We start from the raw sequence: 19,052 nt of genomic DNA on the forward strand, positions 1-19,052 counted from the left end.
ATTCTTACTTTCATCCTTCTTTGCTATTTTTACCTCTTTTATTTTTACTACTTTTTTCTTCCCGCACTCTGTTTTATTTGCCTTTACCTTTACATTATATGTAAATTCAAGGTATTCATTATTCTTCTTTTTTTCTTTTTTTTTTTAATTCTTTATACTTTTATTTAATTTATTTCATACACTGCATTTAACCTTTCTTCCATTACCATAAGTTTGTATAGAAACACAGTGGTTTAGTATATGATCAGGTGTAGTCCCCTGATGAAATGCCTGATCTATGTACCAACTTTTTTTAGTTTGCATTAAGTTTTTTTTTTTTTTTCCTTTTCTTGCTCACCTACTGAGGGTGGGAAGCATACTGTCTTCCCAAACTCAGTTTGACATTCACTCTTTTTCTTTATTAATTAATCATATATTTCTGCTTTCCCTTTCAGCTTCTCTAAGTTTAATTGGCTTATTGATTCAGCCTTTAATTTCATAATTTTTTTTTTTTTTGGCTCAGCACCTTGTGTTTAATACTGCTCCATCTTTTTGCATTTTATACAGAGGCCAATCACAATATTATGACCACCCCCGAATGCAGACATCGCACACACCTCACAAATCATACAGTGCATGTGTCAAGTTCACACATTGCAAGAATATAAGGCTTGCTGTTCAGCATCCATGAACACAGTAACAGCTTCTGTCATGGGCAAAGCATGCAACCTATCAGACCTGGAAAAAGGCATGATCATCAGCAATCGGGCCATGGGTGCCAGCATTTCCGAAACAGCGGGCTTTGTGAAATGCTCACATGCTACAATGGTAAAAGTGTATCAAGACTGGATGAACAGGGCAGTTTTGATAACCCGACATGCCAATTATGGAGCCCCATGCACCACTGATCCCAGAGGTGAACATCGGCTGAAACAGTTGGTCAGGACTGATTAGCGCACTACTGTTGCTTAACTGGCCATCCAAACGAACCGTGTGGCCACTAGAAAGGTCTCCAACACGACAGTGCAGCAAACCCTGTTGCACACTGGGCTCTGGAGCAGACGTTTGGTGACAGCATCCATGGTGACAGCCATTCATCACAAACAACGGGATCAGTTTGCACAGCAATACCGACACACAATATCACACAATATTTTTTACACAACCAGCTTTTTCTTTGCTATCTTTTTACTTTTTATCCTTCATTTTTCTGTCCGTTGGGCGATTCAGAAATTCTCAGCGTGCGATGCACGGTCATGCCAGATATTGTTCCGGTTGACCCATGTTGTATTGGGTAGTCAACTCTTCAACAGTGCTGCGCCTGTTCGCCTGTATGAGTCATTGGACAGGGCACTCACTTCTAACATTAACTTTTCACTGACCTTTTCAATTTTGCTGTCATGTCGTTTTTTGACCATTTTGATGCCAGTCTTGGTACACTTTAACTACGGCAGCTCTTGAACACCCCACCAGTTGAACCGTTTGGGAAATTGATGCACTACCTCGTTGAGTACCCACAATCTGTCCTTTATCGAAGTCAGATAAATACTTCCTTTTACCCATCACACTCAGAATTTTACTACCTACTGAACCACTGACACCTTATCTATGCTTCTTAGGTCAACTAACTCCGCACTCTCGTATCTCACAGGGTCAACGGGTCACATTCAGTTTTCATAGGGGTGGTCATAATTCAGTGATCACTCAGTGTATATATATGTGTGTGTGAAAATTCTAAAATGGACTCTATAACTATGCTGTAAAACAATTTGCAGGACACCATTTATTAGAGATTCTAGACATCTAAAATATCACTAAACGAACAACATACCATCAAGGCCAAGGTACCAATCAGAATTTACATGATGCTTAGTCCATATTTCACTTGCCACAGCACTCACAAGGCACAAAATTATCAGTAGCAAAAATAGCATCAGAATCTGCAAATTAGGAAATCATTAAAAATATTTAACTTAAGAATATCAAAATTACTACAATATTTAACAAAGGGCCCTATATTTCATTAGGGCATATCTTAATTCTATTGTTAATCTAAAATTCTCCTGTAAACAGAAATCAAGAATGGAATGCTTAGCTCCTTGTGGTAGTTTACATGCATCTGGCTTTCTTATATAAACTAGAATTGGAAAAATAACACTTTACAGCTTTGCAAATTCAAATAATACCCTAGGTTTTAGACTCTGAATTATGGATATACATAGTTGAAAACATCTGACATTCAGAAAGTTGAGATCAGACATTTGTAAACAGGAGGAAAGAAAATGTTTGAGCCAAAAAAAAAAAGTAAAAAAGCAAAAAACAAGAAGTTTTTCTGCCAAAAGGCAGGAGTTTATTGAAAAAAAATGGAGAAACAAATTTTTCAGAAAAAATAGGTTTTAGGAGCACAAATCAATTTCACTGGCAAAATAGATATTTTATATTTAAAATATACACATGAATTGTTTATCAAAACAATCTATGCTTTCAAGCACTAGCTCTGTGGATTTCTCTTTAGCTATTCTAGTAGATATAAACTGATTCTGATTGTTTCACGAAAGATAAATGTAAATTTGCCCTATTCACAAGGGCTGAGTCAAAGGTATATTCATAAACAAACATTATTATTTGATACATTATTTACTTGATACACCAAGGAGGAGGAGGAGTTGGGATAATATATTTCCAGCTTCCTTGTGCACTTGTCACTACCCCAACCAAAGACCACTGTACAAAATTCTTCTTTCAAAACAACATCTGGCTGTTTCTAACACACTGAAAAGTGACAGAACTGATTCTGCAAAATGTCTATACATTCATCTATTTCTTTATTTTTAAGAACGATACTTAAGTACTGGAAACTTGTCCACAAAAAAACTTTGCACCTGAAAACAATGCATCCTGAATTGAAAAAACTTGTGCTACTTCAGCATTTATAAGAACATCATTTTTCAATGGGAACTTGAAAATCATATAATGATATACAGCAATAAAGTGCACTTGCAGTTTGTCAAACCCCATGTACTTTTTAAGACAGAATCTCAGTTATCGGTTGATTCAACTACTGCTCATCTCAGTTGCTCAAATTATTCGCTGTATGATTCTTTTTGCCTCAAAGGTGGTACTTGTGCATATGTCCATACTGATATTCCCTTTCAGAGACTTGGTAATTTGGAATCTCCTCTCTTCGATGTTCTCTGGCTTAAAATCTCTCTGTCTCATTGTGTCAAATTCATCTGTTGTCTCTACCATTCACCCAACTCTACTAATCACTTGGAGCTCTTTGACATCCTCTCTTTGCAACTTGACATTCTCCAGTCCAACTTTCCTAACAGTGAGGTAATTTTACTTGGTGATTTTAATGTTCACAACTCCAGCTGGCTTCCGTTTTCTAGTCACACCGACCCAGTTGGTCGACATGCTGAGGCTTTTGCATTTACCTACAAGAATACTGGACAATCCTAAACATATAGCCAACACGCTTGATCTTTTTCTCACAAACAACCCTTCTAAGTACACGGTTGAAGTGAGAGGTCCTTTAGGCACTTCAGATCACAACTTGGTGATTGCCTCTTCTCCAATGGAACCTTTATTTCATGGCTATTCCTAACCTTGTGTTGTTTGGCATTACAAGAATGCAAAATGAGATGACCTGCGAGACTTCTTTTCTTCTTTTCCTTGGTCGGATTACTGTTTCAAAACTCCTGATGTCAACGTTTACTCAGATCGTGTCAGTGAAATTATTCTTGCAGGAATGGAATCTTTTATCCCACACTCCACTTTAAAATCTCGTCCTATATTTAAACCTTGATTTTCCAATAAATGTGCTAAGGCTGTTCAAGAGAAGAACGTTGCATATCGTAATTGGCTTGTTTCTAATTCTTCAGTTTCATTTTCTGCCTACGCCAAAGCTCGCAACAATTGTAAAGCAGTTATTAATCAGTCCAAACTAGAGTTTGAACAGGCTAAGAGTAGAAAACTTGCTTCTTGCCCTAATGGTAGCCGAGCATTCTGGTCTCTTGCCAAAGCTATTGGCTGCAACTTTTGCCCAGCTCTGCTCCCACCTCTGTCCAAACCAAATGGTTCTGTTGTCACTTCAGCCAAGGATAAAGCTGACCTGCTAGTATCCCATCTTTCTTCCAACTCATGTATTAATGATCTTGGTAAAACACCTCCCACCATTCCCAACACGCTCCGTTCAATGCCTCCTGTGGTCTTCCATCAAAAGAATGTCAGAAGGATTTTGACGAATCTTGAAGAAAGCTGCAGATCCCGATGGTATTTCTCCACTTGTTCTCAAAACCTGTGCTCCTGACCTTACTCCTATTCTTTGCCAACTTTTTTCACTTTCTTATTCCAAAGGTGTTTTTCATTCTGCTTGGAAATTTGCTCATATCCAGACAGTTCCTAAAAAGGGTGACAAATCCCTCCAATCCAATTATTGTCCCATTGCAATTACTTCTATTCTTTCTAAAGTAATGGAGAAATCAATTAACCGCCAACTCTTAAACTACCTAGAAACCTTCCGTCTCATCAACAATCCCCAGTATGGATTTCGTCAGTGTCGATCCACTGGTGATATTCTGGCTTACGTTACCCATTTATGGACTAATTCAATGGAAAGGTTCGGTGTAACACAAGTAGTTGCTCTTGACATCTCAAAGGCTTTTGACAGTGTTTGGCATAAACGTCTGCTAAACAAACTTCCATCTTATAGTTTGCCAACTGTTTTTTTATAATTGGTTATCCAGTTTTCTCTCTGATCGCTCACTGAGGTTGATGGTAGATGGCATTCTGTCTTCTAACTACTCCATTAATGCCGGTGTCCCCCAAGGTTCAGTTCTTTCCCCCCACTCTTTTCCTCTTGTATATTAATGACTTTCTTCCACTGACTGGAAATCCTATCCATAGTTTTGCCGATGATAGCACATTGCATTCCACTTTCCATTTTGAGAAACCTTGTCCTCCTCAATCAGCTTCAACTTCTCGAAAATCTGCTACCAATTCCTTAAATGCCAATCTTCAGGTAATTCTCCAGTGGGGCAAAGACAATTTAGTTGATTTCAACCCTTCTAAAACTCAGTCTTGTCTTATATCTTGCAAAAAGATTCTTGTGCTCCTATGCTTATCTTTGGTGACACTCTAATTTCTAGGCAAAATGATATATCTCTTTTGGGATTACTCTGACTTCTAATCTCTCTTGGCACAAGCACATTACAAATACTGCTTCCTCTGCATCTAAAAAACTTGGTTTTCTCTTTCGCTCTCGGTGTTACTTTTCTTCCAAACAGCTGCTCACTCTGTATAAATCGCAAATCCCCCTACCATGGAATATTGTTCCCACATTTGGGGTGGTGCCCCGAAAACTTCTCTCAGGCTTTTTGATTCCAGTCAGAAGAGGGCAGTTAGGTTAATTAATGATTCATCTCTAACAGAATCTTTCCACTTGATGTCTCATAGACGTGCCGTTTCTGCTGCATGCCTCTTCTACAGATACTTCCATGGGCACTGTTCTTCTGAATTGGCTCCTATAATTCCCACTCTCTCCTTCAAAACAGTCCGAACACGAGCAGCCACCAGCCAACATCCATTTACTGTCCAACTTCAAACTCACAGAACCAACTTTTCATCTCCCTCATTTATTCATTCAACTGCTGTTTTCTGGAACAACCTTCCTTCATACGTATTTCCTGAAAATTACAGTCTACAGTAGTTCAAGTCCAGTATCAATAAATATCTTCTTAACCTCCAACCCAAGCACAGTACTAAGTACTATAGGTTCTACCTTGCCCTGCTCAATCAGCTTCAACTTCTCGAAAATCTGCTACCAATTCCTTAAATGCCAATCTTCAGGTAATTCTCCAATGGGGCAAAGACAATTTAGATAAAAAAAAAAAAAAAAAAAAAAAAGGACTTCTACTTTGAACGAGCAAAACAATCTTCTCCTCTTGTTTTAGACTCTCCATCACATTGGTAGTAGAAATGCCTCAGTTGGAATCATTCTTCTAATTTAGTCTATTGTGATAACCAACTTCCAAAATGGAAGTGGAAGATCTGAAACTGTCGGTAAAATAAGTCTGCACATAATATTCTTCCATATATCTAGGAATATAACCTCATTATACAGCTGTGAGGTACAATGAATTGAAGAGCAACATTCAGATTCTCAAACGTTGCCAAAACATTTAAAAGGAACAAGCAAACTGCTCTATGCAAGCCAGAAGGGAGAAATATGGAAAAATTTCCTAAACAAGTAAAGATAACATCCACAGAATTTTCAGCTTGGCTGAACTGTTTAGGAATGGTTTCAGCAGAAATTTGCAATTCAAAAGTTCTTTTCCTTGCAGAGTTCATTAATTTGTCTTCTTCCAAAACTTATTTCGGATCATGAACAACATCTGGATATCAGTCAATGGCAGTCACCAGTGATCACTTGTACTTTTCAATCTGTAAATTCTGAAGAGTACTCATATGGATGTTATGGCCACTTCTAACCTCTTCTTTAAACAGATTTGTCAAAGGCTTCTTTAAACAGATTTGTCAAAGACAAATCTTTAAACAGATTTGTCAAAGGTCTGGACTAGAGCAGGTGATTTAATTCCTGGTTTCCAGGAATTAAATCACCTGCTCTAGTCCAGACCTGGCTCGTGGTGATTATATCCTCTACAGGAATCTAAAGAAGTACCTGCATGGACATCAATTTTCAAGTAGTGACAATCTCAAGGTAGGTGTAAACGTTTTCTCTTTGCACCCAAAATGAAGAACATTTACTGGACCCAAGGGAATCCATATAAAAAAAAAATGGAAAAGAGACTGAAAGAAATTAATCTACAATATTTCTTTACTATCAATGGAGATAATTTTTTTAGCAACCTCCGTATTTCAGAGAATAGATTAGTCATTTTGCAAAAGACAGACAAGTTGAAAACAAAACTTCTTAAATCACAGAACTGGACTCTCTCTCTCTCATTTGTAAATAAATAAATAAATAAATTTAGAAGAAATTTAAGAAATTATTTCTTTCTTTTGTTTATTAATTCTATCATTAATCCTACTTCTCTCTTGCTATAACTTTTTTTTAATTGAATGGAAAATTAGAGCCACTCCAAAGTAAATAGCTTATTATTGTTATTTTTAATCTCTTCCAAATGAATATTCTTTAAAAATTGGGACTTATGACTTATTTCTGGGGGGGGGGGGATAAAATTGTTACTTACTTGATTATTTGTAATCTTGTCTACTGTTGATCTTTTCATAGGTGCCGTCCTAGAATTCTATTTGTAAGAGATATAAAATATAATAATAATAGATAATAAGTAAACGTCATCTCTATGTATTAAAACAGAAAAACTAACAAAAATGCATATGCAGCAGCAAATCACTGAAGGCAATTAGCTGTTTTCAATAACACTATAATAATAAAGATAGAAAAAGATTAAGATCAAGAGTGCAACAAAGATGAGCAGCACCACCTCCAACATTTGTATTTAGCTCTTATAATCATTATGTTATTTCTGAAATCAGCTGCTGATTATATATTTTGCAGTAAACCAAATGTATTTGCAATTTCTCATGACTGTTTTTAAAAATAAACTTTCTATAATTTTTTAAACTTTCTTTAAAAATAAACTTTTTAAAAATTCTAAAACTGTTTTTAAAAATATCATATAACACAGTAAGAATGCTAATAGTAAAGAACATAACTGCTAACTTTATTGTGTTATATACTGATTGTACCAAACTTTCTGAAATATGAATAACAAAACATCCATTATCTCTCTGATAGTAGTTGACCACAATGCTAATGACCACAATGCTAATAGATGATCATTTATAAAAAATTGTCATAGTCTGACATAATTTGGATAAACTATTTCCAGAAACTGGATATGATAATCTCTATTCTGTCTGCCAAACAAAAAACAATATTATAAAAAAAAAAAATTTGGCACTGTGAAACATCATATTAAAGATGCTGGCTAAGGTAAAGAAAGCCTGCACTAGAAGCATGCAAAAGTTCAGTGAAATTTACCAGTAAAAGTACTTTGCCATAACGGCATTTGTATTGTTGCTCGCTCGGTAAACAGACGGTAGGTGTTATCAGTCTGGAGTAAAAGTTGAATCCCACAGGAGCTTTAAACCCTCCCAAAGTGGAGGGGATTGGGGTAACCTGACATTTTTTCTTTAGAATCACTAATTGAATTAACTAATTGAATCACAAACAGAGTCATATTGGAAGTTCTGGCGTTGTAAAAAATTTTCGTAACGTAGTTTCACCGGTAAGACTTTTCGAAGTTTGCCGTGCTTCTCGTGTGGGCTTCCTTTGCCTTTTTTTTTTTCTTAATAAACAATTTATCCACTAGTCCACAAGTGATTCTAAAGAAAGAAGGTCAGGTTACCCCCCTCCACTTCAGGAGGGTTTTAATCTCCCATGGGATTCAATTTCCACTCCTGACCGATAACACACGCCGTCTGTTTACCGAGCGAGCACCAATACAAATGCCATTACGGCTAAGTACTTTTACCGGTCGGTAAATTTCATCGAACTTTTTACATGCTTCTCATGTAGGCTTTCTTTACCTTCGCCAAGATGTCTTTCAACAACTGAACAAAAACAAGAGTTAAATTCAAACCTTTAATAAAATAAATAATGATTCCAAAAGTATAAATAAAACATTAAAGTAGAATAAAAGCATTAAAATATAACAATAAATACAAACTGATAAAATTAATGGATAAAAGATGTTAAAATGAAATGTAATGTGAAGCTTCATCAAAAAGGGTGAATATTCGAAAAGTGAATGGCATATAATAGTTTAAGTAACATGTGATATGTGGTGTGGGAGGAAAGCTCGTGATGTGTGGTGGTGGGTGGGGGGGGAAAGAAGAAATAGAATGGAGCTCATCAGACTGGCAATACAAAATGATATATACCAAGGACGTAGCAATGCTCACCACAATGCAAAATTGCAAACCATAATTAAAATCCATAACGGGACCAACTACAGAAATATGAAATAGTTGAGTACATTATGTGAGTAGTCAAGAAATAAAAACAAAGCTTTTTTTGTAACATATGGCAAGAATAAATGATGTTACAAATCAAATAAATTTATAAAGTGCTTTATTTAATGGAAAAAAAAAAAAAAAAAACATTAGTAGAGGCATATGATGCAAGAAAGCAACCATTTATAACATCAACCAAAAAAAACCCCATTTCACCTATCGATTCACTCCAAACATTTGTCTAGTTTTGCCTTGAATTTATTAAGTTGTCAACTTCCACGACAGATGGAAGTTTATTCCAGCAATCAACTTTAAGGAAAATTCCTGCATGTCTATTCTACAATCATCTTTCCTCAATTTGAATTTTTTCCCCCACTCAGATATTAATGAAAACAGATTTAACCAAGTTGTTCTTATATTTCATTTAATGGAATAGCAGAAGATAAATAAATAAGAGACTAAAATGTTTCTCTGCCGTCACCTATGATTATAATCTACTGTTAATAGTAATATATTTAATAGAGTATCTGTGGGTTTATTCATGAGCCAAGCAATCATTTTTCTATTCTAAGAAGAGGGTCAGAAACATTGAAAATTAAGTACTAAGTAACACACGAAAATAATTTAATGTTGTCCTTGTGTAATGCAACTGGAAGAAGTGCATCATCAATAAAATGTATAATTATTTCTTTGGATCATCAATGTAATCTGAGAAAGAAAAAGAATCAAATGAGCATTGAGCTTGCTCAAACCATTCAACGCCTTATACACTGCAATCAGATCACCTAGCAGGTGCCTAGTCTCCAAACAGTACAATTTGCAGAACATGTCTTTCTTGGTAAGAGAACCCTTTGTTTCACTTGCCAATCTTGTTGCCCTTCTCTGTACTTGTTCCAGCAGCTCTATATCCTTCCTAAAATGAGGCCTCCAGACCTATAAGCAGTACTCGAGGTGTGGCCAGACCATTGCCTTATACAAGGGGATAATCAGAACCTTAACCCTAGCAAATTCATGTATATCAATGGCAACACCACGAGTTACTCTTGTAGACTGTCCACACTGCTCAGAAAACTTCATATATGACTGTACAATTATCCCCAGGTCTTTTTCATTCTCCACTACTGTGAGCGTAGTACCGCACAGTTGTAACGTTATTCTGGGGTTATGCTACCCATATGCAGTACTTTGCATTTGTCAATGATAAACTTCAGCTGTCACCTCTCAGCACATCTGCTCAACTTTACTATATCCTGTTGCAGTAGTGTATTACCTGCAACCTTAGTATCACCTGCAAACTTGGATAATAAGCCTGATATACCTTCAATATACATCAATATTACTGATAAATACAGAAAACAATGGGCCCAATACCAACAACTTCATGGACTAATAACATTAGTCCATGAAGAGCAGTGTCCATTGATTACCACTCTCTGTCTTCTCCCACTCAACCATCCCTTTATCCATAGTAGCAACTTGCTTTAATGTCATACTGCTCCAATTTGTACAGTAGTCTTCCATGTGCAACAGTATCAAAAGCTTTACGAAAATCCAAGCATATGATATCAAAATTAATTTTTTGCATCCCGTTCCTTTGTGACCACATCATAGTATCTAATCAAATTGGTCAGAGAAGACTTCCCCTTAACAAACCCACGCGTGTCTGAACCATAACTGTGGTCTTGTTTAGATGATCCTGCAGCGCTTCTTTAACCAGTGACTCCATTATTTTCCCTGGAAAGAAGTTAAACTATCAGGTCTGTAATTTCTCATGTCACCTTTGGATCTCCCTTTGTGAATTACTGTATTTCTTCAATTTTAAGATGCACTTCCCCCCCCATAAACGTCTCTAGAAAAGAGGGTGCATCTTAGAATCAATGGCATCTTACAATCGCAGGTGTTTTCGAATTTTTCCGCGCTTTGCACACGGCACCACATGTTTTGTTTTTACGTGGAAACCCCACCTCCAAGTTTGACTGTTATTGCATTCTCCAATTCCATTGGAGAATAAAGTGGTCAATGAAACTGTGATACGTTTTGTAACGGAGACACGTGCAAAAGGATTACCACCCATCACTCGACAAGTCATGCAATTGAAAGCCGGAGAAATTGCCAAGTCCCTCGGAATAGAAAAATTTATTTTTAAAGGCAGTTGCAGCTGGTGCGACAAACTCATGCGTCATAGCAGATTATCATTAAGGCGCCGAACATCTATCTGTCTAAAAATTCCTGCAGACTTTCAACCGAAGCTGATTAACTTTCAGTGACAGGTGATGAAATTAAGGGGAAAAAAGAAACTGAGTTTAGTCAAATTGGAAATGCTGATGAAACCCCAGTCTTCTTCGATATGCCTCGAAGTTACACCATCAATGCTAAAGAAATCAAGATTATAAGCACGGTCTACAAAAAGCAGCATATCACTTTGATACTATGCATCACCGCTGGTGGTCGAAAGTTGCCACCATATTTAGTTTTAAATTGAAAAACCATACCAAAGAATGAAATTTTCCTCAAAGATGTTATTGTGCGTGCACAAAAAAATGGATGGATGTCGGCAGAGCTTATGAAAGACTGGCTAAATGTTGTGTGGAATAGACATCCTGGAAGTCTTTGTAACGCACATAGCATGCTTGTACTTGATGCATTTAGTGGACATATGTCTAAACGGGTCAAAAATAAAAACATGGTGACTTGTTTGTGATTCCTGATGGCATGACTAGTCAACTATAGCCACTCGACATTTCAGTCAACAAACCATTTAAGGATTACTTGAGAAAGGAATATGAATCCTGGCTGTTCAGTGACAACCTTCTGCTGACACCTTCTAGAAAAATTAAGAAAGTGCCGGCATCAAAATTGGCAGAATGGGTATCAACAGCTTGGAAGCAAATCTCAGAAAGAATAGTGCAGCACTCATTTAAAAAATGTTGCATCACCAATGCTCCCAATGGTTCAGAAGACGATATATTATGGGAAAATGAAGATAACAATGGCTAAGAAGAATCAGACTCTGAATGTGAAGTAGACTCTGATATTGATTCAGATGCAGATATCGATGGCTCAGAAGATTCAGAAGGTTGTTGATGTTTGGTTTTTAGGTGCACTGGCAACTAAGGCCATATTGCTCCTGGGATATGCAGTGGTCGTTCCCTGACCTTTCTGCATCCTCTGTATTTAGTGGTCACGAGCTCGAACCCCGGTCTAATCAAGAAGCGTGTGCTATGCACTGCTGCTCCTACCCATCTGGCTACGGAAGCGCCTCAGGAAGTGATGAATAACATATATACCTACTGATAAATACTACTGTTGTTAGTAAATTGAATTCTATTATAATAAATATATTTGTTAGATATATTTTAGTGTTTTATTTTATTTTATTTTTTTTTTTTTCTTAGAATCAAAGCTTTTTTTCTGTTGGTGGTACTGAAATTAAGGTGTGTCTTACAATCGATGGCATCTTAGAATTGAAGAAATATGGTATATGAATCATCTTGGCTTGTAAATACAGTGAATATATTATGTAATACATGATGAATCAGGTGTACGATCCTAGGATGGAAAATCAGTCAGTAATATTTGTGCCCATCTGAAATTGATGAAAATAGCTTTACAAGCACAACACTTTTAGGAAATTAATTCAATATCATTATATCAAACAGATAATCGCATAATGTAAATACAGCATATATATTAGATGTTTTGAAACTAGACAAAAAAATTCAATGAATAACAATCATTTATGAAGGAACTGTAAAAATACAAATTATAAATTACTGATGCAGTAAAAGACTAAGGCTTCCTTCCACCATATTAGCATTAGTAGAGGCATTTGATGCAAGAAAGCAAGCTTATGCAGCATCAGCCAAAAAAAAAAAATAAATAAATAACCACTTCCACTTCACCCCTCTGTTCATTCGAAATACCTGTCCAGCTGAGCCTTAAACTTATTTAGGCTATCAACTTCCACGACAAGGGATGGACGTCTGTTCCACCAACCAACCACCCACAGGCTAAAGGCAAATTTCCGCATGTCTATCCTACATCTGTCTTTCCTCAATTTGAATTTATGCCCTCTCAGGTGATTATTCTGAGCAAGAGAAAGAATCCCATCAGCATTGAGCATGCTCAAACCATTTAAGGCTTTATACACCTCTATCAGATCACCTCACTGATGCCTAGTCTCCAGACACTGTAATTTGCAAAACTTAAGCCTTTCTTCATAAGAGCACCCCTTTGTTCCATTCACAATCTTGTTGTCCTTCTCTGTACTCATTCCAGCAGCTCTACATCCTTCTTGAAATGAGGCCTCCAGGCCTGTATACAGTATTCTAGGTGCAGCCTGATCATTGCCTTATACAAGGGAATAATCACCTCCTTATCCCTGCTAGAAAAATTCCTATATATCATTGACAATACACCATGAACTACTCTTGCAGCCCGTCTGCACCACTCAGAGAACTTCATATCTGCCTGCACAACCACCCCCAGGTCCCTTTCATTCTCTACCACTGTCACAGTAGTACCACAGAGTTGATACGTTGCTCTGGGGTTGCTGTTTCCCATATGTAATACTTGACATTTGTCAATGTTAAACTTCATTTGCCACCACTCAGCCCATCTGCTCAACCTTTCCAAATACTGTTGCAGCAACATAGTGTCAGTAGTGTCCTTGACAACCCTGCCAACCTTCGCCTGCAAACTTGGACATCAAGCTTGATATACCATCATCAATATCATTTATAAATACAGAAAACAATAATGGACCCAATACTGAACCCTGAGGGGCTACACTAATAACATTAGTCCACGATGAGCAGTGTCCATTGATTACCACCTCTGTCTTCTCCCCCTCAACCACCCCTTTATCCATAGCAGCGATTTGCCTCTAATGCCACACTGCTCCAATTTATGCAGCAGTCTTCCATGTGCAACAGTATCAAAAGCTTTTCTAAGATCCAAGTATATAATATCAAAGTTATTCCCTGCATCCAGTTCTTTTGTGACTGCATCATAGTATCCAGTCAAATTGGTCAGGCAAGACTTCCCCTTAACATGCTGTGTCCGAGCTGTAACTGAAGTCTTGTCTAGATGATCCTGCAATGCTTCTTTAACCAGTGCCTCCATTAATTTCCTGGGAACAGAAATTAAACTCACAGGTCTATAATTACTTGTGTCAGCCTTTGATCCTCCTTTGTGAATTGGGGTCACAGTTGCACATCTCCAGTCCATGGGTACCTCCCCTGAGTCCAAGGAAGCTCTCATAATTATGGCTAAGGGTTTGCTTACTTCCTTTGCTGCCTCCTTTAATATAACTGGATAGATCCCATCCACCCCAGGTGCCTTTCTTGTGTTTATCTTCAACAATTTCTCCTCCACTTTACTCTCAGTTATTACAAGATTCTCTAGCTTACTGCCAGAGTTGAATACACCTCTGGCATTCCCCTCGCTGAATAACTCCTCATGTGTGAATGTCGATGCAAAATATTCATTTAGTTTGTTAGCTACCTGAGCAGGATCATCAACAGTTGACCCATCGATATCAAGTGAACCAATCTGATTCATCCCCTTCCTTCTAGAGTTTACATAAGTAAAGAACTGTTTGCTGTTTTTCTTTGCATCCCTTGCCAAAGATTTCTCGTAATCTGCCTTCGCCTGCCTAACCTCTATGTAACTTGGTTACAGATAAACTTGTATCTATCATAGGCTTCTGTGTCACGTGTTAATTTGTATGTATCCCATGCATTTTTCTTCTCTGCTATATGTCTCATTAGTTCATCTGACATTCATTTAGGCTCCTTGAACAATATTTCTTGTTTCTCCTAAACCTTGAACAATATTTCTTAGTTGGTATGTAAAGCCTAGTAGGTTCCAAGATAAATTCTTTGAATGCTTCCCATTTTGAATTTGCTGTTGGTAACATCATCAGTTGGTCCCACTGTATAGAATTTAAATACTGTCTCAGTCCATCGTAGTCACCTTTACGAAAGCAATAACCCTTCCCTTTACCCCTAATGGTAGTTACCTGTTTGAGTAAATCCCACTTCAGCACACTGTGATCACTGCCACCTAGTGGTTCATTTATCTGCAGATTCTTAATGCATGAAGAATCACTACTGATAATCAAATCAAGAGTATTACTCCCTCTAGTTGCCTCCCGAACATGCTGATGTAGAAAACAATCATCCAATAAATCCACAAAAGCCTTGCTAGTGTGTGAGTGACCAGCCCCCAAATTCCAGTCAATATCTGGGAAATTAAAATCCCCCATGGCTAATACTATAAGAATATAAATATTTTATTACCTATAAAGCATTCATTAAACTTCAGGGAAGAAGTCTGGCATCATTATAAATGGCTGGAATCCGCCACAGGATCAGCAAATGAAGGCGAGGATGATATAACAGATGTTCTCTTAAAAGAGATCTGTCAGTTTTGTCTGCTTACTTCAATTATGCTGTGTTGTGTTTTCACAAATTTTCCTTTTAGCTTATACAGCTGCATTATTATTTCTCAGTAGTAAATATTTTTTTTTCGACAAAAGTAACCAGACATTCAGAATGTGCAATAGCCTCTACCATGGTCATTTTATTCTCTCAACTAGCACAATGCTGTTATTACTACCGGTGTTCTCCCCAGGACCAATCGAATGGGTGCACCGCCCAGCTAAAATTTAAGCAATTCTTGTGGTATGGTACTGCTCGTGATCTCGATCAATATTAATTCAAACATACTATGCAATCCAAATCAATGCAACAGGAGTATATAACGTTAAATTATGCAATTAATTTTTGCTCTGGATCACTTAAGTCACATAAATAACAGAAAATTTTATAATATTGCAAAGTATTACACTTCCCCACCTGGCTGCTTCATAATGCCACCTGGATGGAAAAATTTTCTGGAGAGAACACTCACTACCTTCATTATTTACTCTAGAACAGCATCAATATAATTTCTTAGAATCTTAGAACAGCATCAATAATTTCAAAATCAGTGAAGGTCTGAGAAAGGAAGGCATAAATGGCCTGTTCAGAGAAGCTTCATTTTTTTCAGGAGCATTTTTAACCCAGTCAAGCCATTCTTCTACATTGTTTAACTTATAATTTGCATGGTATTGCAAATTTTAATCCTATTGTGTGTGTGCACATCTGTTTGTGCGTGCTGGGGTTTGGAACTCTTTCCAACCTCAAGACATCTGCACTTGTAAATGCCACAGAATTAACACAAATTAATATTTTTCATCTATATTCAAGCATTAGTATATATTAAGGAGTCCAGTGTGTTAATCTCACTGTGAACACCTTAATACCTAATGCCAATTTTTTTGTTGTTAGAATATTATTATTATTGTTCTTATATTATTTCTCTCTGATTGGGGGTTCCACCTCACGACGGGTATTGCTACCAAGTACACAGGATGGTTGTTGTTATGTCTGGTGTTACTGTTGATCGAGGAACTCTGACTATCCTACAGGCATTCAGGATTGCGACTTTCTGGAGTTCCTTGTAGGTGTTCGCTTATTAGTTTTTTTACCTATTCAATTCAGTTTGAGTGATATAATTACCAGGATAAATAAAATAAACTTAAATTAATGTTAATCGTGCAGTCGGAATTGCGACGTTCAGCAAGAAAGAGATTGGCAACAGGTAAGAAATTCTAATTAACTTTAATTTCAATTTATTTCAGTTTATTTTATTTATCCTGGTAATTATACTACTCAAATTGAATGGAATAGATAAAAACTAATAATCAGAAATTGGATTATATGCACTAAAACACAGGCCATATATGAATGCAAATATGCACCAAAAAACCCTAATATATGCACTACAATTTTTACATTTCTTACAATTAATTGAGCCACAATTTCTTTGTATTTATTTATGAATTCATCTAATTTTGTGAAATCCTGTGTTCTTTTCTAAAACATTATTGTATATTCTTCTTATTTCTTCTCCTATGCATCCAAGAACAGCTGAAATTTGTAATTCTACTTTTTAAATCTCTCCATATGAGTCAAAGAAATTCCCCACATTTCAAGTTCAGTTATACAACTAGGACACCAGCTAAAATGGGTCTGGATAAATAACAAATATTTTCTAGCCAAAGAATCAGAAAGTACTACCAATAACTGCTGAATGTGTACTGTAAAAGGAATTAACAAATTCTTTTATAGAATCTAAATTTTTAGCATAAAACGATGCCACTGGTAACTGCATAACCACTTCAGCATAAAACAAAGGAGCATGTTCCCCATCTTGTGAAATCAGGATGAGGTAGCATATTTCTGTAAGTTGCTATTCTCAAAGGCACTTTTGGCAAAATCTTTTTTATACTAGAAATAAGTTTGTTAATTTCACCAAACTTCTCCAGAATTACCTCTACCCACCTAAGCAAATTAACATTGATCAGATTTAGATAGAAAACTTGTAATGCAGAAGTGACTTTTACCATTATTGTTGTTGTTGTTATTTGGTTTTTTAGGAGCATTAGCAACTAAGGCCATATTGCTCCGGGAATATGCGGTGGTCATTCCCTGACCTTTCCGCATCCTCGGTATTTGGTGGTGACGGGTTCGAACCCCGTTCTAATCGAGCAATTCTCGGTCTAATCGGGGTCAATTCTCGCTATAGTAACTGCAAAGAATCATTACAAAATCTTGCTATTGTAGAGTAATTCACTTTTTCAAGGGCCTTGCAAACAAGTACATATGGGCACGATTCTTCTGCATCTAATTTTTTTCCACATATAAAATGTGCAATATAGCAACCACAAACATCTGTCTTTCATCAACAGACATCCAAATGTAATTTCTTTAATATCTTGACAAATTTCATCAAGATAAGAGAAAATTATTCAAAAATCTTGAAGTTCTTTAAGGTAATTCTTTCTTAAGGCAGATTCTTCTGGAATATTTTTTCAAAAATTGCTTGAAAAAATATTCCAGAAGAAACCCAGAAAAAATATTCCAGAAGAATATTGCTGTTTAATATACCAGGGTGAGACACAAATCATTTGAAAATCACTTTTCTCTTCTTGTAAAGCACATGGCTTGGTTAAAAGTGACTGCGTTATAGTCAAGCAAAGAAAAAGCAAGGAAAAGAAATTTTTCCTTGCTTTTTCTTTCAAAGAAAAGTCAAGCAAGGCTGTTTTCACATGTTCGTCGATCTGGAATTTTTCCTTGCATAGAACTTTCTTTTTGCAAACAACACAGAACACAGTAATGCCATCCTGAGTAAAATCCTTTCCTTGATTGGCAATCCACGATTCCATATAAACTTTTGTAACAGATTTAATTTTTTGGCATATTTAACAAAAACATTTTATCTGATGTAGCTAATAGCATGAGAACAAATAGCATTAAAACTCTGCAGTATTTATGGGGTTTGGTTTATTTTCTTTTTCTTTTCTTTCCTTTCAATTGATAACACCATTTTCTAAATTTGCACATTACCCTCTCTTTCCTGGACCCTTTTCCCATGGAAACTGGATCCTTCACCACCTCCACACCACATCTATACCAATAAAAAACTGTCTGTGGAGATCTCAACCTCCCGTCATGTCTTGTTTCACATGAAACAAATGTTCCTATCACAGCTTAGCATTGCTGGCTTTATTATAGCCAATAAAGGCCCAACAGGAAGCACAAACCAACTCGACCTGATTTTCACATCTATTCCCTAATTCAAATCAAATCAAAATATGAAGCCCAATAAGTCATATTATTATAATATTCTTAAATTATAGGAGAAAACCTCATACCTTTTTAGTAGAACTGTTAATCTCTCAACACTCAATCGCGAATGAGTATAATATGAACTTACCCCCATGCATAGTCATAAATGAATCAAATTAAAATAGCTATTAATTAAAATAATCCTGCCTTCAACTCTCATATCACGTCAAGGGAATCAGAAAGAATTACGGAAAGGCGGCGGGGACCAACCTCCAAAAAATCAAATAACACCACATGCCATCATGAGAATTGAAAAACAACGCAAAAATCTAAAAACAATGAAACAAATAAATATCCATTAATTCACACATAAATTAAACTTTAAAACCGTTT

The 19,052-nt window shown here is 36.4% G+C and overlaps 1 protein-coding gene across 2 annotated transcripts in view; it reads right to left on the reverse strand.

Moving 5' to 3' along the window:
* ATP8A (ATPase phospholipid transporting 8A1) overlaps positions 1 to 19,052 on the reverse strand; it is a 1,160,338-nt gene that overhangs the window by 756,312 nt on the left and 384,974 nt on the right. For both annotated transcript variants that reach the window (XM_090368461.1, XM_090368462.1), the window contains 2 exons: positions 7,194 to 7,250; positions 1,811 to 1,919 (listed from right to left, as the gene is read on the reverse strand). In XM_090368461.1, coding sequence (XP_090224587.1) covers positions 1,811 to 1,919; positions 7,194 to 7,250 — 166 coding nt within the window. The remainder of the gene's footprint in view (positions 1 to 1,810; positions 1,920 to 7,193; positions 7,251 to 19,052) is intronic.

The sequence above is a fragment of the Mastigoproctus giganteus genome, chromosome 2 (assembly GCF_048544385.1).
Source record: "Mastigoproctus giganteus isolate SK-2022 chromosome 2, ASM4854438v1, whole genome shotgun sequence".
In the NCBI taxonomy this organism is placed as follows: Eukaryota; Metazoa; Arthropoda; class Arachnida; order Uropygi; family Thelyphonidae; genus Mastigoproctus; species Mastigoproctus giganteus.